The 24,367-nt window shown below is 41.7% G+C and overlaps 1 protein-coding gene across 2 annotated transcripts in view; it reads right to left on the bottom strand.

Moving 5' to 3' along the window:
• Positions 1-24,367, bottom strand: part of gpc5a (glypican 5a) — a 134,178-nt gene that overhangs the window by 32,103 nt on the left and 77,708 nt on the right. For both annotated transcript variants that reach the window (XM_047580685.1, XM_047580686.1), the window contains one exon: positions 15,901-16,063. In XM_047580685.1, coding sequence (XP_047436641.1) covers positions 15,901-16,063 — 163 coding nt within the window. The remainder of the gene's footprint in view (positions 1-15,900; positions 16,064-24,367) is intronic.

Genomic DNA, 24,367 nt, shown 5'->3' with positions numbered 1-24,367 from the left:
AGATGGTTATCGCTGTCAGATATTCTGTCTTGTTCTCAGCCTCGGCGGCGCAGAAAGCAGCGCGGTGTTAATGCTTTTCTGTGATTTCAATTATTTTTTTTCTTTTTAGCACAAACTTAGGAGCGAATGATGTGATTACGCCTTAAACAAGGCTGCCGCACTGTTTCGGTTAATCAGGAGGATAAGTGCTTTCTAGTTCTTGCACATCACAGTGACTGAAGTGGTAGAGAGCAACATGCAGTCAGCAGCAGTTAGACGGTTGCGTCCGTTTTTTGAGGTCAAAGCAAATTGGTGAGATTGACCCAACAAACAGGAAAGGCCACAAGTGTATGAATAGAAGTGCAGCACAACAGCAAGATGCGGAAAAGCATTCGGTGCCACATCACGTTGAACTTTGACAAAGCTTTGGAGCCGAAAGGAGCCTTTGAGGTTCCACTGCTGCATGCTGTCACGAAGGAAATGAGTATACGGAGGGCGTGCGCTCGCCGAAACAAGACGGCGGAATTGTGGCCCCATTCGAAACCTGTTGCAAACTGCTGCACGAGATATTCGTTGTACACAGCACCCTGGATGTACCTAGAGCGCGTCAGAGAAACAAGCGAGCGATGGCGGTGTGAGTGTTTCTTGGCACACGTTAGGCAGCTTAAAGCCAAGTGAGCGTCATTTAAATGCTACACCATTCTTAGCGGCTGAGCGTGAGCATTCCTCCACGGCTGCAGCCTACCCTCCTTCAAAAGGCTACTTCCAGCAGGATAATGGGCTGTGTAACAAAGCATCCATTATCTCCTGAAGCTTCCAGGAAATACGCCGACTACATTCTAGTCCGTCGGCCTTCTGGTTAACAGAGTTCAAGTCAGCAGAGCAACCTTCGGGCTTAGAGCGCTGGCGCATGGCCATAAGATCAGCAGGAAGCCATCAGCTTAGAGCAGAGGTCTTCAACAGGGGGTCTACAGAGGTGCTGCAGGGGGGGATCGCTTAATCTGTGGTTGATTAGACATTTTATATACTGTACATGTGCAATGTTAGCAAAAGCGAAGCCAACAGTGCAGCCTGCTCCCATCATCATCCATTCATCCAAGGTTACAAGAGTTGTGTGCTTCTCATCAGGGTCAGACGTCTCATTAATGCAGGAGAATGTGCCGTCATCGGATGGTTTGGTGATTCGCTGTCTACATGTTTAAAACTTGAATCTGTCAATGAGGTATGTTTGTGTTTATGGCAATTGTACAGCCCACTACAGTTGCACACATTTGACATACAAACTAAAGAAATATTTGAACCTGTGTATTATTTTAATAGCTTAATATTGAATGCATATTATAAATAGCACTAGTTTAATATAGAACACATATAGTAGGTTATAGGGGGTCTCTACCTAATCTCTCCATCAGTTTGGGGGCCCTTCTGAATGAATGCCTGGCATTTGTTCCTAATGTCCAAAAGAAAAGCCATGCAACAATTACACATTAGTAAACTAAACATCTGTTCTTGTATGAGAAAACTATTAGCTTTACAGCTCTGTGTTAGTATTTATTCTTTAATTTTCTTTGAATGATGGGAACCATTATCACAGGACTAGTTTGTTACGGGGTTTAGATTTTGTCCGACTGTAAGTCCAATATGCACAAACAACTTCATTTAGCACAGACTCATGATTTAAATACAAATAAAGTGGCAGGCGATGTTTCTCCTTCTGGTTTGAAAAATGGAGGAACACGTTACGGAACTGATCGATCGAAGACAGCGGAGATAATGGACTGCAAAGACGCACTTTTTTTTTTTTTTTTGTTTTATTAAATCAACATCAATTTAGAGAATAATGAAGATTACATCCCACATGACAAAGCACTGGATGGGCGGAATACGTGCACGCTGATTCCGGATGTATGATGCACATCTTTTATCTGTATTACGGTATTTCTTGAAAACTAACAAAAAGTAGGACGATGCAGCTAATACGTCGGTTTTTATTCAGCATTGCTCAAAATAAAGGTGAACTCTGAGCAGGTTTGTACCTGTAAAGATGTTCCTTGTTCCAGTGCTCTCCAGGACAAGGCAATCAAAAGCAGATTATTTAATCTGCATGAATCTATCTGAAGCCAGACAAGAGTCCCTTCAGAATTCATGTTTTTAATGATAATGTAACGGTGGCGTCGCAAGAAAATCACAATCACAACTTAACACCCGAAATATAACCTTCCCTCTTCACTCGGTCGTGACAAACACGAAGCTGCCGCCCGCGCCAATGTTTTCTTCCCGGATATCAGCCTTTTCCATTATTTCTCATCCATTATCACTGAAGGTCAACACAGAACATCAGTCTGAGTAGATTCAGACACCTTGTTCCTGTTGGGCGACTCAGATTTTCACCGGTTCAAGTGAGGCGCTTCTGTCTGTGTTTGCGAGGGTGCGCGTGGGAGTGCAGATGTGTCCGAGCGCGCTTGTGTATGGATGTGGCCGGGGTCGTGCATAGTGTTGAAAAAAAAAAAAGAGCTCGAGGTGAAGGCTTTTGCAGCAGACAGAGACATCCGTTTCTGCCTGGCGAGCCAGAGCGAAGGGATGATAGGAGAGAGTGGTGCGTGGGCCTGCCAAGACTGCTGATGCACATCTAAGGATGACCTTGGAGGTCTGAGGATGAAGGCTGAGGGAAATGTTCAGAGGACATGAAGAAGAAGGAGACAAACCCTGCCTGTCATATGTCACCCTGTTGACAAGTGGTGCAGGTCATGAAAAGTCTACTTTCATGTTTCCGTAGGGCTGCTTTACACTATTCTCTAAGAAAAGGAGATGTGATATTTAATTGCAAATGGGTTTTTATGAAAGAGAAATAACATTCTTGGTTTCTTGCCCAACAGAAAGAGATGATTTATATTATTAAACCCTGGGTGAAGTGGACTTTAGAACAGCCACAAGCACTTTCTGCCCACTCTCAAACACGAAATGGCCTCTGTATGGCAGAGAAATAGAATCTTTTTTTTTTTTTTTACTAAAGCTACACTTCAAATGTTTTCCAAGCTATTCTGCAGTGAAATGTGGCTCAGTGGATGGCAGCAGTGACTAGCATACCAGTTTGGTTCAGGAGACCTATTAGACTGGATGGCTAGGAAATGTCGCGCTAACCCCGCAACCGCGAAGGCTGCTAACGTTAGCAAGTTAGCAGCGTCACTGTGAGCGTGTTAGCACTGCTGAAGCTCAGTGGACACATTACAAAAAAGTAATGACTATTTCATAAGCAGCAGTAGGAATGTGTTAGGTTTAAAAAATGTCTAGCAGGCAGACTTAATAATAATGTGAGCTGGGAATTTTCCAGTTAGTATCATCCAAACATCCGCTCTTATTAATTACAGAATATAAAAAAAAATATTTTTTTTATGATTACGGTGAACCAGGAAGAGTTGAGAGAAAGAAATAGAGTAAAGGTAAAGATGCCGCTGTTAGTTCTTGATGCAATAAGCCCCTAAACCTCAACGTCGACTTGCAGCTCGCTTTTACGAATACAGTCTTAAATCAGTCTCCTTCCTAACCCAAGCACCGGGCTTCACGGTAAAACTCAGCTGCATTTATCGTTGTGGAAATATTCCATCAAAATGTAGCAGCGTCGAACTAAGACAGTTATATTTTGCAATTAACCCGTGGTTCACATTCCTGCCAAACTGAGCGCATCAGCCACGTAAGCCATTAGTAATCATGTCCTTATCTTTCTTCCTCCATCTCCTTCACTCCTCTCGTCTCCACTCCACTCGGCCTGAAAAGGCATTCGCGGTCTTGTTGTGGAGTCAAGTGAAGACGCTAGCTTTCCTTTCTTCCTTTCTTCCTTTCTACCTAACATGTTATGTCTCTTTACGGCGTGTTTTTTTAATGCTCAGGTAAAAACCGAGGTCAGTAAACAGGGATCCTGGTCAGTGTTGAACACATTACGAAGGGATTTACTGATCAGGAAGCAGTTAGCTTAGCTTCAGAGACAGCAAACTGTTAAAGGCTCAGGTGTGCTTTTCATAAAGCTGACAATAAACACAACTTATACAATATGAAACATGCGACCGTGTCAATGATCAACACCCGAATAAGGCTTAAGATGTTCATTAAATCAGTCCTATAGGCCTGAGTATATCCACTTGGCAGCGTATTTAGAAAGAGCCGGAGAGAAGCGGAGAGATGGGGAGGGAACAGGGTCAGAGTCGATTGACGGGCCGCTGGAGAGTAAGTTGTCTAAATGAAACATTCGGCATCTGTGCTTATTGACGGAGCAGACTTTTGGTGGATGGCGCGTGCGCCACCGAGCAGATTATTAAAACAATTCGCACAATGATGTGTGCTTGCCCTTTTCATGGTTCATTAACACAATGAGATGTCCTTCCACATTCAAGCCGCAGCCCATTAAGCCAGCCATTAAATCATGCAAAGTATGAGAAAATGATTGAAAAACGGGAATGTGCTGTTGGAAGATAATGACAACTCACTGTGGTTAAAAAAAAACAAACCTACAAAAAAAAAAAAAAACCCTCAAACACCTGGAAGGGAAATGATAAAGAAAATGCAAAGTTTCTATTATCTTACAATAAAAATGTCATTATGTTTACTGTGGCAAATCAAAAAGCAATTTCATTTCATTTCATTTTCATCCGGGCATGTTTGAGTTAGAGCGGCCGACGCCGTTCAAAGCACATACACTAAGAGTGTATTTCATCTGAAACAGAATCCAATCTGAGCCGTGACCATATGTTGATACACAGCAGATATTAATCTGTAGGCTTTCATCTGCCTCCTTTGCAGCTTACTGATGTGAAACTGTGCTTTCCCCCACCCATCGGTTCAAAAACAAGCAGCCGCAAATATCACAATGTCTTTTAATTTTCTTTCGGCTACCTGCGGAAGACCACGAAATAAACAAGGTGGCCTTGACTATTTAAAAGGTAGGCCTGCCACACAACATGATGTGTGTGGTAACTGCAGTCTGTGTTCGATACCTGATAAGAGAGACTTACTTCACCTTTACTGTAATCTGTCGCAAAAGTGACAAAATCTACGATCTCTGAAATGTTCACGTCTCCAGGAAAGACAATGTGTTTTACCTACATTTATTTTGACAACTAAGTTACACACGTCCGTCTATCATTTTCCAGTAGTTGAAAGCGGGCCGTTGAAAAAGGAGCACGATTATCCATATGAGTTAGATAAGCCCACAGCAAACGGGGGAGGCATTCATGATGAGTCACGGGAGACTGCTTACATAAAACTAATCCCGCAGTGAAGCTAAAACCTCGAAACAATCACTGGATGAGTAGGAGGCAGTGGGGTTAATATGCTGTTTGAGATAGTTTGGTAATCTAGGGCATATCAAGGTAGAATACGTTTAACTGACAGGCGACATTAGCATAAAACTCATATGTTCACATGAAAACAATAACAAAACAAAAAAATTAGTAACCAAAGCTACTTAGGCGCAGTTTTAGCTCAGAGCATCAGAATAAAATGGAGGAATGCATTTAAGTTTTATGCAAAATTTGCAGGCTTTTGTGATACCATGTTTTTAAATGTGTAGTTGTGAGGAAATTAACATGTAACTAAAACTACAGTGCTGTGCAGCATTTATTAAAGAGACTGCAGTTGTTGGATCGGTGTCAGGGTTCAGGTAAACAGCGAACATTGGCCAGTGGCGTCAGAAGAAACACTTTCTGCCCATAACTGCTGAACTGTGAGGTCTAGAATTGAATATAAATGTTTTTCAGCTCAAGAATCCACTGACGTATGGGGAATCTTTATTTCTTCCAACAGAGCTTTATGAACCTAAATAAATTGGCTGTGCTATAACAGAAAAAAAAAAAAACACAAACTAATGGTTGAAACCCTATTCCTTGACATTAGATAGCTATCCTTGTGGTGAGTGATTATCTCCGGGCTTTATCCACAAAATTTGTCACTCAGCGGCCTACATCAGTGATGAATCACCACATTTGAGTAGTTGTAAGCCCACAGTAAAAGTCATATTTTATATTAAAAATAATAACACTGCACCCAATTTATCATGTGGCTTTTGTTCCACAGGGAACCAAGACTTTTTCCCCCCCAGGATATTTCTTATTGTATTAATAAAAATAAAATGAAGGAAAATTATTGTTTCTAAATGGTAAAAATAATAATAATAATAATCTGCCACTTTTTTTTTTTACCCTCTTTTCCTGCCCTTGTGAAAATATTATTAAAATACTGTCTATGAGGAAGATCAACTTCTCAAAAAATGCTGAATGAAGAATATATCCTCCTGGCCAAATCATTTTCTGCATAAGCCCTGCACAATGGCAGATGGTGTCTTTTCCTGGCAGTGTCTGGCAGCCACCTCATCTGTCTGCTGATGACAGGAGCCATTTTACTAATGTACTCATGAATGCTTCGTGTGTCATATACCGCCCTTGACGCTAACCTCAACTGTCTCTAGCTGCAGTAAGTGGTGATGGACGTCGGATGGTGAGATCTCTGTGAGGATTTTCTATTTATTTATTTTAAAAATGTATATTTCACTTTGCAGCTGAACATCTTACCAGAGTGGTATGTAGGTTTATAAGGTAGAAAACCACCATGTGAGTTGCTGCCTCTGCTCTTCTACTTGGCTCCCCTGCCTCCTACCGGTTGTGTGGATTTGATAGTCTAACCCCTTCACTTCTAATTATTCTCCCTCCATTTGCTTCCACCCAACCACATGTTTCCACTCCAAATGGCTTCCTCGTGTCATATCTGCAGATCCTCTTTACGTGCGGCTTGATGGCTCGCATGTAGCCGAAGTGACTGATGGTAGCCCCCATTATGAACCGACTGAATGACTGAGACGGTCATGCATCCACTCTGTGCGTCTCGGAGACGGTTGGTATGGAACGGCAAGTGGAGATGCAGTTACGTGATCTACTTTGAGAGCAGCAGTTTTTCATCTCAATTCCTCAGGGTTTCTGATGAAGCCTCTTGTTGCGCTGCGGACCTTGTACAGTGCGAGACCTTTGAAGGATTCGCCAGGGCTGCACTGTCTTCTGATTATTCATCCAGACTCCAGCTGAGCTGATAAGATTTTTTTTATTTTTTTATTTTTTTTCCACATTGAAAACTTTCTTTTATTTAGCTCCCTGATACAACAGGGTCACGAAAGAACTGAACCACCCATCAGGATAATATTCACTGGTGTGCATTAATAGGCTGTACGTGTATGAGAAGTTATAGAAAATGAATGAATGACACTTGAAATGAATGAAATTATATGAATCAATATAGTGTTTTTTAAAAAAATCTGATACAGTATTGAAATATTTCCGCTCGCATGCAAAGACACAAAAAAAAAGTTAAAATGTCTAACGCTAATTCAACATAACAAAATGAAACCTCAGTTTTCAGCACCATGGACAGCGCCAGCCTCAAACGATCATTCAAAAACATTGATATCTAAGAGGTAAAGTAAAACAGCACCATGGACAGCGCCAGTCTAAAACGATGACATCTAGGAGGTAAAATACAACAGCGCCATGTTTGTTAGCTAAAACACAAACAGAATATGTGCGATCTAAACATCTAAGGTCACAAAAAGATGGGTCAGAGTTTCCCTCCAACCCAACAACAGCAGCTCCTGTAGCATCATTTTCAGTTGTGACATTAGCTAAACTTGATAATGACAGCAAAATAACACTGGCAGGATTTTTTTTTTGTTATTATTATTATGTAGACTCTGACACTTGATATGGATTTATTCCATACTACTCCCGTCATATTTCCAATGCAGGGCTTTTATTTGTTATGGAGTTATTTTCGCAGTGCACTGCCGTGTAATCCACCGCTGTCTAACCCACACTGTCTTCGGCTTCATCTGTTTCGGCTTCCAGACGCACAGTGACAGCTCTGTCTTCAGTAGCTGGTGCTTTGTGCCTCTGGTGTTGTTCCCAGCCCTCAGCTGAGCTTTGGTGGTGTATTGACACACATGTCCCTTCAGCTACAAGACTCCGATGTCTGACAGGGGTTTCCATGTTGGACAGGAGCTGGATGGTGCTATTCCCCTGTGTGAGACAGCCAGACTGGGAGTCTAGTGTTATTTAATTGTGCTGTGTAGCTTTAATGCTCCTACTGTGATGGTGACAAGCTTCTGCTCTTGACAGTTGTGATGGTGTTTTTTTTTTCTTTCTTTTTTTTTTAAAGAAAATCCAAGAGCCAAGGTCTAAATTTAAGCCTTGTGGTATTAAATGTCAATAGCAATGTCAATTACTTTCTTTTATCTGCTTTAAATGTCACTAGAAGGAATTTTTTTTCAAGTTTTCATTACTTTTATCAGCAAGGAAGTGGACAAATGTGCCTGTTCACTTCATGTAAAAAGATTTACTGCCCACACTTCAGAATCTGCTTGCTTTCCACGGTGTAACTACAGCTTTGACCACTTTCTGCTTTCCCAAAAGGCGTTTAAAAATGAGTTTTGAGAAGAGGTTTTGCCACTTCTCCGAGGGTCTGGTGGGAAGTTGAGGTTTAAATTGGAAACTGTGCATAGAAACCCATGAGAAACTTGCGTGAGTCTTTTCTGTAAGAAGCAGAAATTGGTGCAACTAATTCCCATTAACGGCTGGATAGTTTTAGATATTTGGATACGTCTGGATTACCATGACCTGGATGACTGAGAACCTTCACAGACACTTTCTGGTTCAACTACAAGGTCATAATAAGAGAAGGTGCATGCCTTAATTAAATAATTAGCGGAGTTCAGAGGAATTTCCATAAACTGGTTATTATTGCGTTAATTTTGACAGCCCCTCCATTCAACACAATGTGACCTACAATCTTCGGATTCACATGGATCAACCAGAATGTGTTTCCATGAGCAGCAAGTAGCCAAAAAAAACGTACAAGCACATGTACTTCATCGCTAAGTAGTCAACACACACCGCAGGTAGTTACACTATCACACTTTTTGGCAGATGTAACGCTACACTCTTGCAGAGTATTTGATGAATTAGTCCTTTATTAATTAGCTCAGTGGGTTAATTTAATCAGGTCATAATGAGGCAACCTAGGCGTTCGCGCAGTGAAGCTCGCTGGTCAGAAGCTTCTAAGACTTTCTGCTGCAAATGATCTGATCCCATTATTACCGTAGCAGTAGAGGGCAGGAGTCACAGCGGGTGACCTAATTTGATCTCACACTGTAATGAGGATAAAGACCTTTCTAATAGACACAGCCAGGTTCAATCACTACAGGGCCTGGTAGGAAACCTCTGCACGACTCCCTGTGATAAAAACCTATGATTGTATATGTCCAACAAATTGGCCTTGATGTAATTCTCCATCCCTCACATCCCTCTCTCCTCTAGACTTATATACAACACCTCATCATTTATGGCAGAGAATTGGTTTCATTAAATCCCCTGTCATTATCATGCAACATAGTAGCGGAGGAGTTCTACATGCAGCTGCTGCATATACCACTCATTTAGCACGTGCCCGTGAGGTAGAATAATATAGGTGACATAAAATAATCTCCTGCTGAGACACTTTTAGTTGATAAACTAACTAACAGCGCCAGGCCAGAGAAGTGGCCTCTAGTTGTTTGGTCGGGGCTGGAGCACCTCTTAGATGTTCTCCGCTGCAGGCGATGTCAATGGATCACAAACATCTAGGGTTAGTGGTGGATGACAGAGGAAAACCATGATTTATCTTTCTCTAAACTGTTGTTTGTGTAAAAAGGACCTTGTGTCAGCATTGATACCAGAACAGCTAAATGGATAGCAGAGTCAGAATCCAGTCCATTATCCAGAGACTTATCCCAACACGTGTTCCACAGCTCTCTAAGAGTTCAGTGAATACAGCATATAGCTACAAACCATAGATGCGTGTTACAGTCATTAAAATGTATGCAGCAGTGTTAGCAACAAGCTAATATAGCCTGCTGTCAACACGTTCACCAGCCTGACATAGACAGCAGAAAACAGGCAGCCTGGTAAAAAAAAAAGTTGAGAGCATCTTATTCTCGGGAGGGACGAGTGAACAGCTGTATCTTTATTTTTTTGTGTAAATTACAAGTGTTATTGCAGCATTCGGCACCACTTCATCAAACTCGATGCAGCAGGATGTGAGCGGAGGAACACAACAAGCTAAAAACAACCCGGAGCTGACAGAAAGGTCTTTGCACCAAGCCAATACCGACAACAAATCACGCAGCACAACAAGCCCCTGCTCATGGTTGGAGGGTAAAGGAGCCGATGACTGCGGCGGCTGAAGCGTTATTCGCGGACCACGAAGGCAAGACGGAAAATGTTGTGCCAAGTGGCGAGTGTCTGCCCTTTCTGCAGATGCAGCTGAGCGGGACATGACCAAGTGCAGATTGTTTTCAATTCGCTAGCGGCCCACCTGGCAGCGTTCTCTAACCGTTCTGAGATGGATATTACAAACCTCCAGAAGAAAGTCCAGCTAATCTCTCAATGGTATTTACATCCATGTATCCATGTTGTATTTGTCTTATTCACAGTGACGTGCATCCCATTTACAGTGCCCAAGAGACAAACATTATCTCAGCTGTGCTCAGAACTATCGTATAATAGTCCTGTGCTCTCGTTTATATTAATTTTCAACCTCTTATGTTACATCATCAGCTCTATCTTGTACTTGTATAACAATAAGATTCCACATGTATGTTTGAGTCTCATGTACTGTATATATCTATTAGAGAGAGTATGTTTATCTCCTCTCCTCTCTCTCATTCCGTCTTCTTTCAAGGGAAGAAACCTGGAGCAGATTCCTGTTCAACTTATTAGTCACAACATTAAAACAACTGGCATGGCAAGGAAATAACATTTAAATCATCTTGTGACAATTCAGCGTTCTGCTGGGACACGTTTGGACCTGGCATTCATTCATGGGGACGTTACTTAGACATGTAGCACCCACCTAGACCAGACCAGACCAGACCAGGCACCCCCCAGTCCATAGTAGTGACACTCCTTGATGGCAGCAGGATGCAGCCTCACACAGACACAAAAACAATTTAGGAGCAACTCAAAAAGCTGTTGACCTGGCCTCCAAATTAAACTAGATCCCAAACTGATCAAGTATCTGTGGGATGATCCCTTTAACACACAGCCCCCCCCCCCCCCCCCCCCACTAACAACATCCACAGGAGGACACCCTCAGAAGGTGGTCATAATGTTACGCCTGATCGACGTACAGTATATTGTTATGTTAATTACAAACTAATTTTGTGTTCTCTGTTACATTGTGAAACGTAACATGCAGTAAAGTGGAGGCAGAGTTTCTATTAGCTTTTCCTTTTGTTATTTTTTATGTTACGTAAGGAGCCTGATAGTGTCGACTTAATCCTGGGTATATATGCCTTTAGTGCAGCAGCTTCTTCTGACATGAATGAAGGAGGGAGGTGACGAGTGACACACTGACGTGTGGACAAAGGAAACCAGCGAACGTGAGAACACAAAGACACGGAATAAGCATCTTATTGTCGTGTTAGTGACTGAGTTTAAGATTTGTGGTGTAGTACAGCAGGATGTTAATTTAAAAAAAAAAGCTTTTGAGATCACTTTGAGCGTCTCGACACAATATTTGAAGAAATGAAAGCAGAAATACATGGTGAGTGTCTCTCAGTGACTTTGTCAAGTCAGTTCTCAGAGGAAATTAGAACGGGATATTCTTATGATTTGACTTTGCACAACATCAGTAGCCTGCAGACCTATGAATCACGGCTTCTCCTTTGATTTTCTTTTTCAGATTTTTCGTTGGTGCTTCGGACTGAAAAGTCCCACTTTGATGGATCCCACACCTCGCACAGGTTGTACTTATTTTGCCCTCGTGATGAACGGCAATTACTCCCGCGAGTCTGTGACCGTCATCAGGGCAAAAATTGGAATAAAATATGTTGGTTTATGACTAATTACCTGAAAACAGAAGGGGAAAACGGCAAACACGGTACCTGCTTAGCAGTGCACCTGCACGAAGCCGGCAGCGTGGCCGAGACCGTGTTTGCTGTGTTCCCTCTGTAGTGATTAATAGCTAAAAGCCCCGAAATGGCAAATCTGAATTCATTCCATTCAAAGCGATGTCATTTTTTTTTTTTTTTTTTTTTTTGTCTTATTAAACCAGGTGTGTAATTATCTCATCAGGTGCAATCATAAAGACGAGCTGCGGCAGTAAATCGTCTCATCGCAGCTACTTGAGATTTTTAGGCTGAACCTTATTTGCAGACGTCTGGAATTCTCTTTCCCATGTTAGAACCATTGAATTACAATGAGAAGTGACTTAAAAGTAGTGCTAGTGGTAGAAAACACAGACACACAAACACCACCTGCACTAAAACTGCTCCTGAACAGACATGCGATACGTTGCAAGACTTAATATTCCTATTCCTTTTTATAGTTGGTGCCAGTTTTGATGCTTTGTAACCAGCTGCAACACACTGATATTTTACAGTTATTCTGACATTGAGCTGCTCATGAGTATTAAATGCTCATGATATTTAATAAGGAAGTGGCAGGTGGCAGGTCTGTGCAAAGTTTATAAACAGGGTCTGGTTTTGAGGAAAGATCCTGGATGCACGCTCTTGTCTTTTATGTCTTGCATAACATTTTTCTTTTTTTTTTGCATTAGTCAGCGTTAACCGATGACCTGTGCGGAGTCGGTGCACCTTCATATGGAGCAGGATGAAGCAGATCAGTCTTCTGTTTTCACAATGTGGCTTTTAATAATTCACACACAAAAAAATAATAAGAGATCAGCCTAATTTAGTAAAAAATAATTAAAAAAAAAAAAGGTTTCTTTCCAGAACAGCAGGCTGATGCTGTGAATACAGCTTTGCTGCAGTGGCTAAATATGAAAAGAAAAAATAGTTGTTGTTGTTTTTTTTTAAGGATGCATGGCTCACATTGTTTCCTCGTCACATACGTAACATTTTCACACAACAGTAATTCTGCATAATGAGGATAATCCCCTTAAATCGGGCTCGTAGCGTCAGTATTCAGCTGATCCCATTTGATCTCCTTATCATACCGATCTATCGTCAGCATGTTCGGCTGATACATATCAAAGACACAAAGGAGAAGGATTATGAATAATTGCAGAGAAAGCAGTCAAATCAAATTATACACGGTCTTTAGGCTCTGCGTAACTGTACTCAATTCACCTTGATAGACTGCCACGCTCGTCAGAGAGTGACTGCTGGGAATATTACACAATATATCTTGTATTTTCTGTACAGTCTTTTATTTATATATATATTTTTTTTACTGAACAAACACTGAAAAAAAGATCAGGACTCAAACCAACACATCACATATTCTTCTCACTCGCCGTTTCAGCGTACAGGAAATCTTTCTCACTCTAAATATGATTTCACTCACTATCGCTCAGCTCCAATGTGGGAGTTATGTTATTGGCACATTGTGTTTTTTTTTTCCTGCTGTTGCTGTTTTTAATCTCACCTGCATGCATTTATTTTATTTCTTTATTTCTTTACCGGTTCTCTGCTTTTATATTTCACTGACGTCTGCACAGCTCCCTCTTTTGAAGTGTGACGCAGACAGAAACAAGAACTAACAGCGTTCATTAATACTGTATCCGCACCACAGCGATTTAACCTCGCAGCAGCCAATTTACAAACTCTGTTGCTGGAAGAGGATGTGGGAACTCGGGAGAAGTCAAAACCAGCAGCGAGTAAACAACGATTCAATTAAACCGGCAGCACCTGTCCTTGCCGTTGGTTCCTCAAAGTGGCTGCAATCAGGTTGTGTTTTTCTGTCAGAATAATGTGTCAAAACATAATTACTGATGAACCTACAGAGGATTATCACCTCAACCTGCAGCTCTCCACGGCTCAACGGATACTTAAATAAATCTAAGCTTACTGTTTTAATTGTTTGGCTGCCCAGCTCCAGCTTCACTTGTACAGTACGGAGTCCGCTCCTAATGCAAGATTCATCCGTTTACTGCGGGCTGAGCAATAAACAGCAGAAAGACGTAGTGAGTGGGCAGAGAAGTCTGCATACCCCCGTGTCCATGGCTGAGGTACTTTGAGCAACCTAACCCCTAAACTGGACCCTACAAGTGGCAGCACTCTGGTCCCAGTGTAGCACCTCTAATCCTAATGGAGGGGTCACATGCAGAGAAAGAATCTCACTAATGAGGGACCAATAAAGAAAAAATATATATATTATTTTTTTGCTATTATTAAAAAGACAAAAGGTGGTTGAGACCAAAACCAGAGCAACATGGCTAGATAGATAGATAGATAGATAGATAGATAGATAGATAGATAGATAGATAGATAGATAGATAGATAGATAGATAGATAGATAGATAGATAGATAGATAGATAGATAGATAGATAGATAGATAGATGCATAACTAGTGAACCTGTGTGCCGTCAGCGTGCATGGGATCAGGCTGAATGAGGCATTATCTGAACTCCCTCAGCAACAAGCTCTTGGCAGTGGTCTGGATTCGGAGTGAAAGGGTGAACACGGGTTTTCTCTGATAACTACAGGATCCTCCTTTAATTGCTATTCTCACTACAACTCCATCTCCAAGCCGGAGAATGTGTTCTTATCAGCAAGTGTAGAGCAAGCAAATGAGCCAAACAGCAACAGGGATGGGTGGTGTCCGAGCAAAAATTCTGTTCTTACTAAGTGCTCGTACGCACGCTGATCAGCCACAACATTATGACCGCTATCTTGTGACAATTTTGCAGTAAAAAAAAAAAAAAAAATCCACACAGCTGTTTTAAAGTTTTAGCAAGTTTTAATAATTAATAATTTAATCATTTAATTCTACACCAAACCCAAACAAAAACACCTCAAGACAACTTTTTTTGTGGCTGTAACTGCAGAAACCCTGCAGGGACTGACCAGATGTCGGCTTCAGGAGGAGAGTCCTCGGGGTTTGTGCAAGGGTCAGGCAGCGGGGGACAGACACTCGACAGAGGTCACAGCAGACAGTGGGTCATAAATATGGTCGACAGGCTGATCTGGCCCGTGACAAGGAAAGGGCGGCTCTACAGTAATGGGTGATAAATGTCAGAGCCTCCCCTACAGCCTCAGATGAGCGATTGTTAAACCGGCTTCCCTGAGCCTGAGCCGGAGCCGGAGCCGGAGCCGCGGAAGCCTTGAGTCAGACTGACAAGCAGTTGAGGAAACATTTACACGGATAGAATGGCTTGTTTGGATGACCCCCCCCCCTTCCCGTCCCTCGCTGTCGCCATAGGCAAAATGAGCGAGGTGATTAATCAGGTTGTTAGCATGTTTGATGGAGAGGAGAGGAGAGGAGAGAGGAGAAATTCATGTGCTGAGGGGAGAGTGTGAAAGGTAACAAAATGAAGAGGAGAGCTCGGCCGCTATGATTCATCAGGGGTTACTGATTCACTGAGGAGCGATAATTTTTAAAGTAACAGGCCTTGATTGCAATAACGTCCCCATAGCAACTATTATCTTTAATGACTATTATTACTGCCGTCATAAAAATGGAGACTGGAGCAACTCTTATTAAAATATAGCAGAGTGACTGGAGGTCTTCACTGGCGATCAAAAGCTAGTTCTCCATTTGACAGTCTGCGTCTTCCAAAAGGAAACTGGTTAACGCACGCATTATAAGTGCATATAAAGATACGGCTCGCCGCCTCACTTGGGTGTTAAGTTATATTATTTCACTGATTATTTGCCTTATTCCGGCAAAGAGAGATTCTTTGCACCAACTCCTAGCTACTTTATGTGCAGGCCCTGTGCATCAAAAAGCAAGAAATGCAAACATGCCACCAAGGACAGTCATTTAAGTCAAACGCTGTGTTGTTGCTGTTGCATGTCTTAGAGAAACATGTGTGTCCCCGTGTGACGAGCGGCTCTGCATGTTCAACAGGCCGACTGATCAATAAAATAAGAAAAGGGCGAGACTTACGCTTGGAGACTCTGGAGACTTTCCTCTTCACCTCGCCCCCGCCTGAGCCGACGCATCCGTCCTCATCGTCGCAGTCCCCGCTGTAGCGTCCCTCCCCGTCCCCGCTTCCCGTTTCGATCTGGTCCAGCGAGCCCAATTTGGGGATGGATTTTCCTTGCAACAGCTGGTTGTGAAAAACAGAAAGGAAAAAAAAATCAGGAAAAGGAAAAACATCACCATTTTTTTCTCCCCCGAAAATGAATAAAGACAACAAAATTCATCAGAGCTGCTCATTGCTGTATGTTGCCAATCAGCCACCGTGAACTAATGCGCTGCAGCAAGTTATTTAGGCAGACATTAGTGCCGTGACATTTGCTGCATCCCAAAAAATGTTGATTTTAATTGGATTTTCTAAAAATCCTTCAAATACAAATACATGAATGTGTTTATTTTTCTTTTGAATAATTCCACTAAACAATAAAACACACCACCTATGAGGATTAACATACACCCTGAACATTATCAACTACAAACTTAAACAAATCCACAGTCCGAGCGACGTGACACATCCCCCTCGGCTGCAGCAGCCTGCAGGGCAGCTAAACTTTCTGCTGCATTGCTGCGCAGCAGAATCTCAATCAAAGACTCTGTGAACTCGACACCAGGGGAAATGGATAAGCTAATTGTCTCATTTAAATTCATGGCCCGTCATTGGAAACAAGAGAGACTGCTTCGTGTTGATCAGAAAGGTGGTGTCTATGCTAATAAGCATGGCGCTCTGGTTGAGTGCCGGGGAGGGGGAAGTTCCGGGGCTGCTGCCGTGGTTGAGCTGGGACGTATCTGAGCCGAGCCTGCTAAACGGCGTCACGTCAGAAGATGGAGAATGCCGAACCTGTGCAGTTCCTTCCACGAGCGTTGCCTGCAAAACTGCGTTTCCATTTCTCATGAATGTGACCAGATGTTCAAAATATGATGTAACTGTGTAATTATAACTGTGGTGCCAGGACCGAATGTGGTCGTCGTTCCTCACGGTGCAGGTGTTAGAGGACGGAAACGGCAACACGATAACATGGCTCGCACATGGGAAACAATGTGCATCTGGAAATTTACCTATTCACCACCTGCATGAAGTCAAAAGGTTAAGATGCACCCGAGCAGCTCCTCATAGTGGGCATTGTTTTATTTTTTTTTTTTTTGTCTTGTTTGTGCATGTCATGCTGCTCACATGTGCAAGAACCTGAAAATGAGCCAGTGCTTTTTAAATCACAGTTGGACTCTGCTACATGACCTACAAGCAAAGTCTCAGGTCAGAGGTTTTTTCTCTATAAATTTTGGAGGAGGATTATCACTGGTGACTTGACACAACCTATGATCTATGTTTGTCTTTGGAGGAAGAGGAAGGTAAGACGCCATATTTTAGAATTTAAGTACCTTCCTAATAAAAAAAACAAAACCTGGTGTTTTGCGTTTCTCTGTGCAAATGTGTTATTTGCTACAAACTACAACACTTATGTGAAATTATTTCACCTGTCGTCAAATGATATGAAGTAGGTTCCCATATATATTTCAAAATGAGCCACTGGCCTGAGAGCCACCGCTATGAGAGAAGAGTGAGAAGGTATTGATTCTTATTGGTTTCGGCCCTTTTTCATGTGGTTTGTGGTCGGTAAATACGGCTGTATATTGCCATCCTCAAGAACATCACCCCCATAAACACTGAAAAGACCCAAATGAAAGCGCCACATAAAAATGAGTCAAGACAAAAAAAAAAGTGGGAGGGAGACGCCAGATATGAAACCAAAACAGCTTCCTCAACGTTGGAGCTGAAAGTTGGCTCTGCGGGACGTTCAGCTGTCCAGAAACTTTTTAAATTTTAATATTAAGAATAAACGACTGCTTTTAGCTTCGTCCCCGGCAGATTATTTAATTTGCACCTAACAGCAGTAATTTCATTAATCACGTCTTATTAGCTAATTATATTTCAAAGCAAGCTCACTCGTTCCAGAGAAAACATTCATCACGTTTCACCGAGCGTGTCCGGCAGCGGCCTACTCGATTCTTTAGCTTTCCGGGGCCGGGGAGAGTAGCAGGCCCTCCGTTTGATTGTATTGAACGGCCGTAGAGCTCCTTCTGACACACAATGAAACGAGCCTGAACTGCCTAACTGTGTTATTAGCCTCTCTTCAGTGAATGACATGGGGGTTTTGTCTAACAGCGGCTGGAAGACAGGTGCTTTGATTCAGTCAAACTCTGGCTAGACCCCCTTGGGCAGGCCTCTGGCTGTTATTGCAGTGTGTGGAGACTTGGTGACAACCAAATAAGATCAATTACTCTTTTTTTTTCTTCTTCTTCTTCTCCCCCTCAAACAAACTGTGCTAATAAACTCCACTGCTGCATGCTCTGTATGTCCCTCGGCAAACTGGACATCTTCTTCTCTTTTAACTCCAGATAATGATAAATTCATTATCTGCACCCTTGTTATGTATGATTAACTTAACAAATAGAAAAACATTGCGTGGTGATTGTAGGAGCATGCACAGGTTTGGGTAACTCAGCACGTTTTAACCGCCCTGACTGGCAGATACATTCATTTGTTTTCTCCCACTCTTCCCTTGAGACAACATGCAACCACAAAATGCTGAAATTGCTCCTGAAATTTTTGGACAAAACAGCTTTTTTTGTTGTTTTTTTTTTTTTTTTTTACCTGAACCAAGGGAAGAACTGGAGAGATTTATTTAACAGAGAAGGACATTTCCATCTGATTAATAGACATATTGTTGTTCCATGTTCTCGGTTAATTTGCCGTGGCTGCACGCACTGAAAATTCAAATAGTTTTGACCATCTGTTTCATTAAAACACATCTAATTGGAACTAATTAACCATGGACTGGATAAAAGTTACCGTTTAAGAATTTAGAAAGAGAAACACGGGGAATAGGAACTAATTGCAGCAATCGTATTTCCATTAGCCCAGTTGCTCTTCTGTTGAGTTTCTTTTATTATAGTAAATGTGAGCGGTGACCAAACCCTCTGGCACTGGCCAACTCCGGATTACCACCGTACACTTCTTCCATATAAGTGGTGAATTTTATAGATAGTTACAATACAGGGCTTCCTCGCCATAAGCACAGGACTAACACTGTATGGAAAGAGGCTGTTATTTCCGGTGGGTAGGGGATTCCCACTGACGAGAGGCAGGAGATATGGAGGCAGCGAGTTCTTTTTGTGCACCACTGAACTATACTGGAGTTCACTCAAAAACCTCAAGAATGGCAGAAAATATCAAAGTACGAGGGCAGAAAGACAAATAGAAATAAATGCTGTGGCTATTCTGCTTTGAATCCATGTCAGTTTATTTGAAGGATTTTGTGCCTTTATTGACTCCATCAGTTGCGGCTTGCAGCCGTTTAGAAATGGTTTTCATGATTAAGTTACAAAAAAATTCAGCTGCCCTAGTTTCCCCCCCTTTTTTTTTTCTTTTGGATATTAATCTCGTGATGATGAGATGAGGTTTTGAGTGACATGACCAAGCAGCAACCTCTGGGTCTCAGTAATGAAGTACATGTCAAGTGCAAATAAATGCAGTTCGTCGAGTGGCCACTTGAGGCTCCAAAAGGGAGCAAATCCCCATAGACCCCCATGTTAAAAAGCCCATCTTCACAGCATTATTAAACATGTTTACAGCCTGGTGCAAAAAACGATTTTGGTCTCCATAGTTTATTTCACTTTTCATGACAACTGTACGGGGCAGGTTTTTTTCTAACTCATTCGTTTATTTTTTTTATTGAGATTTAAAATTCTGCGTAATTAAGGGCGTTTCCGCTTTGAGTGACAGGTGTTAGCCTGAGCTAGCAGAGAGTTGGGTGCGCGGGTCTGACAATGTCTGACATGAACCCTATATACATATCGAATCAAATAAAACTTTATTTATATAGCACTTTCCATACAAATTGCATGAGAAAGTGCTTCAAACTAAATAAAAAACATAAAACATTACAATAAAAAATAAAAACCAACCCCACAAACAGACCCACACATGCATGCACACGCACAAAATGTGCTCACACACATACACAAGGTCCAGTAACATGGCACTGAGGATCCACACGATGGAATTTGTCATTTATTTGGAATATCCAAGTGTGGGCGGAGTAAAGCTCAACCTACATGGCTCCGCCCACTTTGAGGGTCAGAATCCAATGGGTGACGTCACGATGGGTTTGTCCATAAGTATATACAGTCAATGAACATGATGCATCCTTCTTGTAGCCAAGGTGGATGCGTCACGTTGCTCAAACTATGGACTTATTTAAGTGACCTTTATAGCTAATAATGTTTAAGAAAGATGTTAATCCCCGTTGCTGGTGTATTTCATTATTTGGTTGACTTATTCTTAAAACAAATTTATTTATTTGTATTTAAAGCATTTTATAAAATTCAATTAAACATAACGAGCAGCTCTGATGCATTTTGTCATCTTCATTCATTTTCGGAAAAACAGATTATATAACGTCCTTGGCATGAGGGGGCCTTGGTCACTGTGTGCTGCTGTGATTATTAAATTTGAATATGATGCACTTAATGCAGATGTAATGTTTCCTGCAGCGTGGGCTCAAAAAGTCAGACTGAAAACTAATTTGTACCAAGTTAAATGTCTGACAAAATAATCAGTATTTGCAAAGGTTTTTTTTTTTTTTACCGTTATAAGTATTAAACTGTAGTTCAGGTTCAACTCTCACCATAACAACTACTAAGACTAAGAATAAAGGTCACTGATGACTGGGTTTTTACTGCACTGTCAAGCACTACCTCCTCTCCTGCCAGTACGATTTATACAAGCTTAAGTGGAGATATGATTTTTCTTTGTCATGCTAACCTTACCGACCTCCGCGATGCCAATCATCATTTGTCAGTCTTTCCATTATGCCAGTCAAGGCAGATTTTCATTAAATATGGTGCAAATATCCATTGTGCCCCGAGGATGAATTCTAATGACTGCGTTGATCCTCCGGGCGTCTTCTCCAGAGTCTTCATCAGGGTTAAAATGTCACATTTGTTCGATGCTTTGTTTTACGATATCAGCACACACCTGCAAAACATGCCCCCCAGACCTGGCTGTCCTTCATCTTCAGTGCTGATTAGAAGATGTTAGCATGCTTATATCAGAGCCATCGTACCTGCCAAATACCAGTGCGTTAGTGACGTCTTTGTGAGAATTAAAGCTCTACCGCAGGGGTGTCAAACATACGGCCTGTGGGCCAAAAAGCATCACCCCAGATGGTCCGATCTGGCCAGCGATATGAATCAGCATGAATTAGCGAAGTCAGAAGGTGACAAAAATGGAGTTAATTAATGGCTAATTCTAATTTTGCCACAGTTTTATTAAGAGGCGCAGATATAACGCGACACCAAGACACAGAACTAAACAGCAGATGGCAACAATGTGCGGAAATTGCTCTTTTTTTCTTAAGATGAAAATGTGTTTTTGAAAGGATAGCTCAATAAATGTTCAAATTTTCATAATGTACTTATTTGCACTAAACCAAATGGAAACTTAAGAGTTATTCATAGGTAATTATGCTATTATGCGACTGGTCTGGCACTATACATGACCCCTGAATTAAAATGAGTTTGACACCCCTGCTCTACTGCCAACTGTATAAACACTGATTTATTGGGACATATTTGTTGTTTCGATATATTCTTCGTCCCTGCTTTTTTTTTTTTTTTGTTAACATTCAATCCCCACCCTAAAAAGCAGCCCTTATATATTTTTATAAACTCCTAAACTCACCGCTGTGCACATCACAAATTTCATAATGCCAGCTGCTTCCTCCACCAGCTTAGAAAACCACAACAAAGACTGTGAGGCGTCTCAAAAGATTTGGCTTGGGAACCGAGTCTAGGCTTAACTTTCATCAATGCGCCACAGAGAGTGTATACTCTGACAGTATATGGTTAGGCAGTTCTGACTGTACGGGACCGGAATCTGCAGCAAAACACTGGAAAGCCCGCATCAAACATTCGCTGGCAACAGACCCGCTATGGCTCTGTGATATCTTCATAACCTGCTGCATAAGGAAGCCCAGAGCATCATCAAGGACACCAGTCATCCGGCCCCCACACTTTTCTCACCGCTGCCATCTGGAAAACGTTACCGGAGCATTAAATCACACGCCACCCATTTCAGAGGCAGTTCCTCCCCACAGGTAGCCAGAATAATGAATATTGCCCTCAAACATGCACAGGCAGACCCCCATCCAACTGTGCCTCGGAAGTAGGAAGTCTGGAGTTTATTTCTCGAGGCTCAGAGCTCCAAAGTGCCAAAGTTTTATTTTAACCCGCATATTGACATATTATTCTGAAGTTAGAAAAAAGAAAAAAAAAGGGTAAAACTAAAATGATTGTATTTTTCTCTCTAAATGCACATGTTTAACGTGTATATTAATAATAGGAGACCTTACCACTGTTTCGGCATCCGAAACACGGAAAAGGTCACTGTGCTGCTGTCTAATGCATAAAATTTACACTCAGCTGTCAACTACAATTTGTGACCTCACACCATTAAGGTCCGTGCTTTTGCTACATCTACAGTAATGGAGCAAAGTGACGGCCATGTTACTGCATCTTATAAATGAACGGTCATTATTACTATATTCATCCTGCCTACGAAGCCACATCCAGCCCACATAAATAACCCTCCTCCTCCTCCTCCTCCTCCCACTAAAGTAGATTTAGTCTCAAAAACGCTGCTGGGTGTCGGAAGAACTGACAGTGACAAGTAAAAGATTACACCATCAGGTTACGTATACAGTATGTGTACAGGGTACATACCCTAAAGAGGAGCCGGGTGTCATGTGGGAAAGCGAATCACGCTTTCAGCGATCCAAGGGTTCAGTCAAGCTGTGTGTGGATTTTATGCCCATTAGTATTCTCTTTGAACACGCTCTACTATCTGTAAATAGTGGGTGGGGGCAGAGATCTTACAGTGATCATATTTGCCAGTCAGAGGGAAGAAAGTGTCAGGATGTGAGTCGGCTCCTGAGACACACACTGTCTTTTCCAATTTCCCTCTCTGCGGCGGCGCTAGCAGCGTGTTTGTCCGGACCAAGTGCAGCGGCAACGGAGGCACCGGGTCAGCGAGAGGAGAAATTAAAACACTGATCATTTAAACAAACACACAACCTGTAATTCAAACTCATTTGTTTTTGTGTTCGCCGGAAAAACCTGATGAAAATCCAACAATAAAGTGGTCTCACCGCCACATTAAAACTAAAGCAGCCCTTTCATTTGCAACAGGCTCCATTCTTGTCAAAACACTATTAAAATTAAATACATCTGAGTTGATACGGACCTTCATAACAACATTGTTATTTATTGTGAGACAATTGCACATATATCATCCTGGTGCTTTAATTATTAATCTGCAGTTTGGAAAAAAAAAGCTCCAGACTAATGCACTTTTTCCACTTCTTCTTTTTCTTTTCTTTTTTTTTTTACTGTTTTTATTGTCATTTTTCTACAACTACAGTGACCACTTGCAACAGGAAATGATTTTCCTTTAAGCATATATCCATGACCTGTTTTTAAAGAGTTGCGTATATCTTCAGAGCCACTGCCTTGGGGCTGAGCCCTAAACAAGATCAGGAAGTACTGGTTAATGGGATTTTAAGAGGACTTTCCTGAGAGCAGGAAAATGTAGAGTAATGCCAGCCTTATCATTTAACCATGATCACCGCGTTTCTCAACTTTAAGTGTTTTCAGTTACCTATTTAAATCCATTTGACTTGTATATGTGTATATGTATATATATATATATATACATATACATATATATATACATATATATATAAAACACAGCCATGTTCATATACAGCTGGAAACTGACCCTTATTTTCAACAAGTACAAATAAGTGACAGGTTTATAAGTTTAAAGTGCAGAATGTCCGCTTTAACTTGAGGATATTCGCATCCAATTTGGGTTTAGGACAATTGACCTAAAAAGCAATTTAAAGACAGGTGTGGGTCATTTCTTAGAAGAATTATAAGAAATGAACATTAAAACCAGATCTTATCTTCAGCTAGTCATGGCACAGCAGTAGATTCTACAACTCGACCGGTCGGTACAACCACATTTTGTGATATTCGGTACGAAAAATGTTCAAATTTAACACTTTGTTATTCTGTTACATGTCCCATCTTCTAAGGCAGAACGACTACCTCCCTGCGGATGTAATTCATCTCTGAGGTGGCTGATAATCCATTATATATTGTATTATTAAATGGGATTTGGTTGTATGTTGCAATATGTCGCGGAACGGCTGATTAAAGAGAGGGGATTACGCTGCTCTACAGTTAGCACATGTAATCACCCGAGATAAAGTTATCTACAGGTACGCGGCTTATCGTCTGTTTGTCGTGGAGTGTTTTTTGCTTACTGCAGTCGCTTTGTGATCATAATGACGGACACAACGAGCGCGGGCCAAAA

The sequence above is a fragment of the Mugil cephalus genome, chromosome 3 (genome assembly GCF_022458985.1).
Source record: "Mugil cephalus isolate CIBA_MC_2020 chromosome 3, CIBA_Mcephalus_1.1, whole genome shotgun sequence".
In the NCBI taxonomy this organism is placed as follows: Eukaryota; Metazoa; Chordata; class Actinopteri; order Mugiliformes; family Mugilidae; genus Mugil; species Mugil cephalus.
The sequence above is the reverse complement of the archived record's forward strand: the minus strand, read 5'-3'. Positions and strand labels throughout refer to the sequence as shown.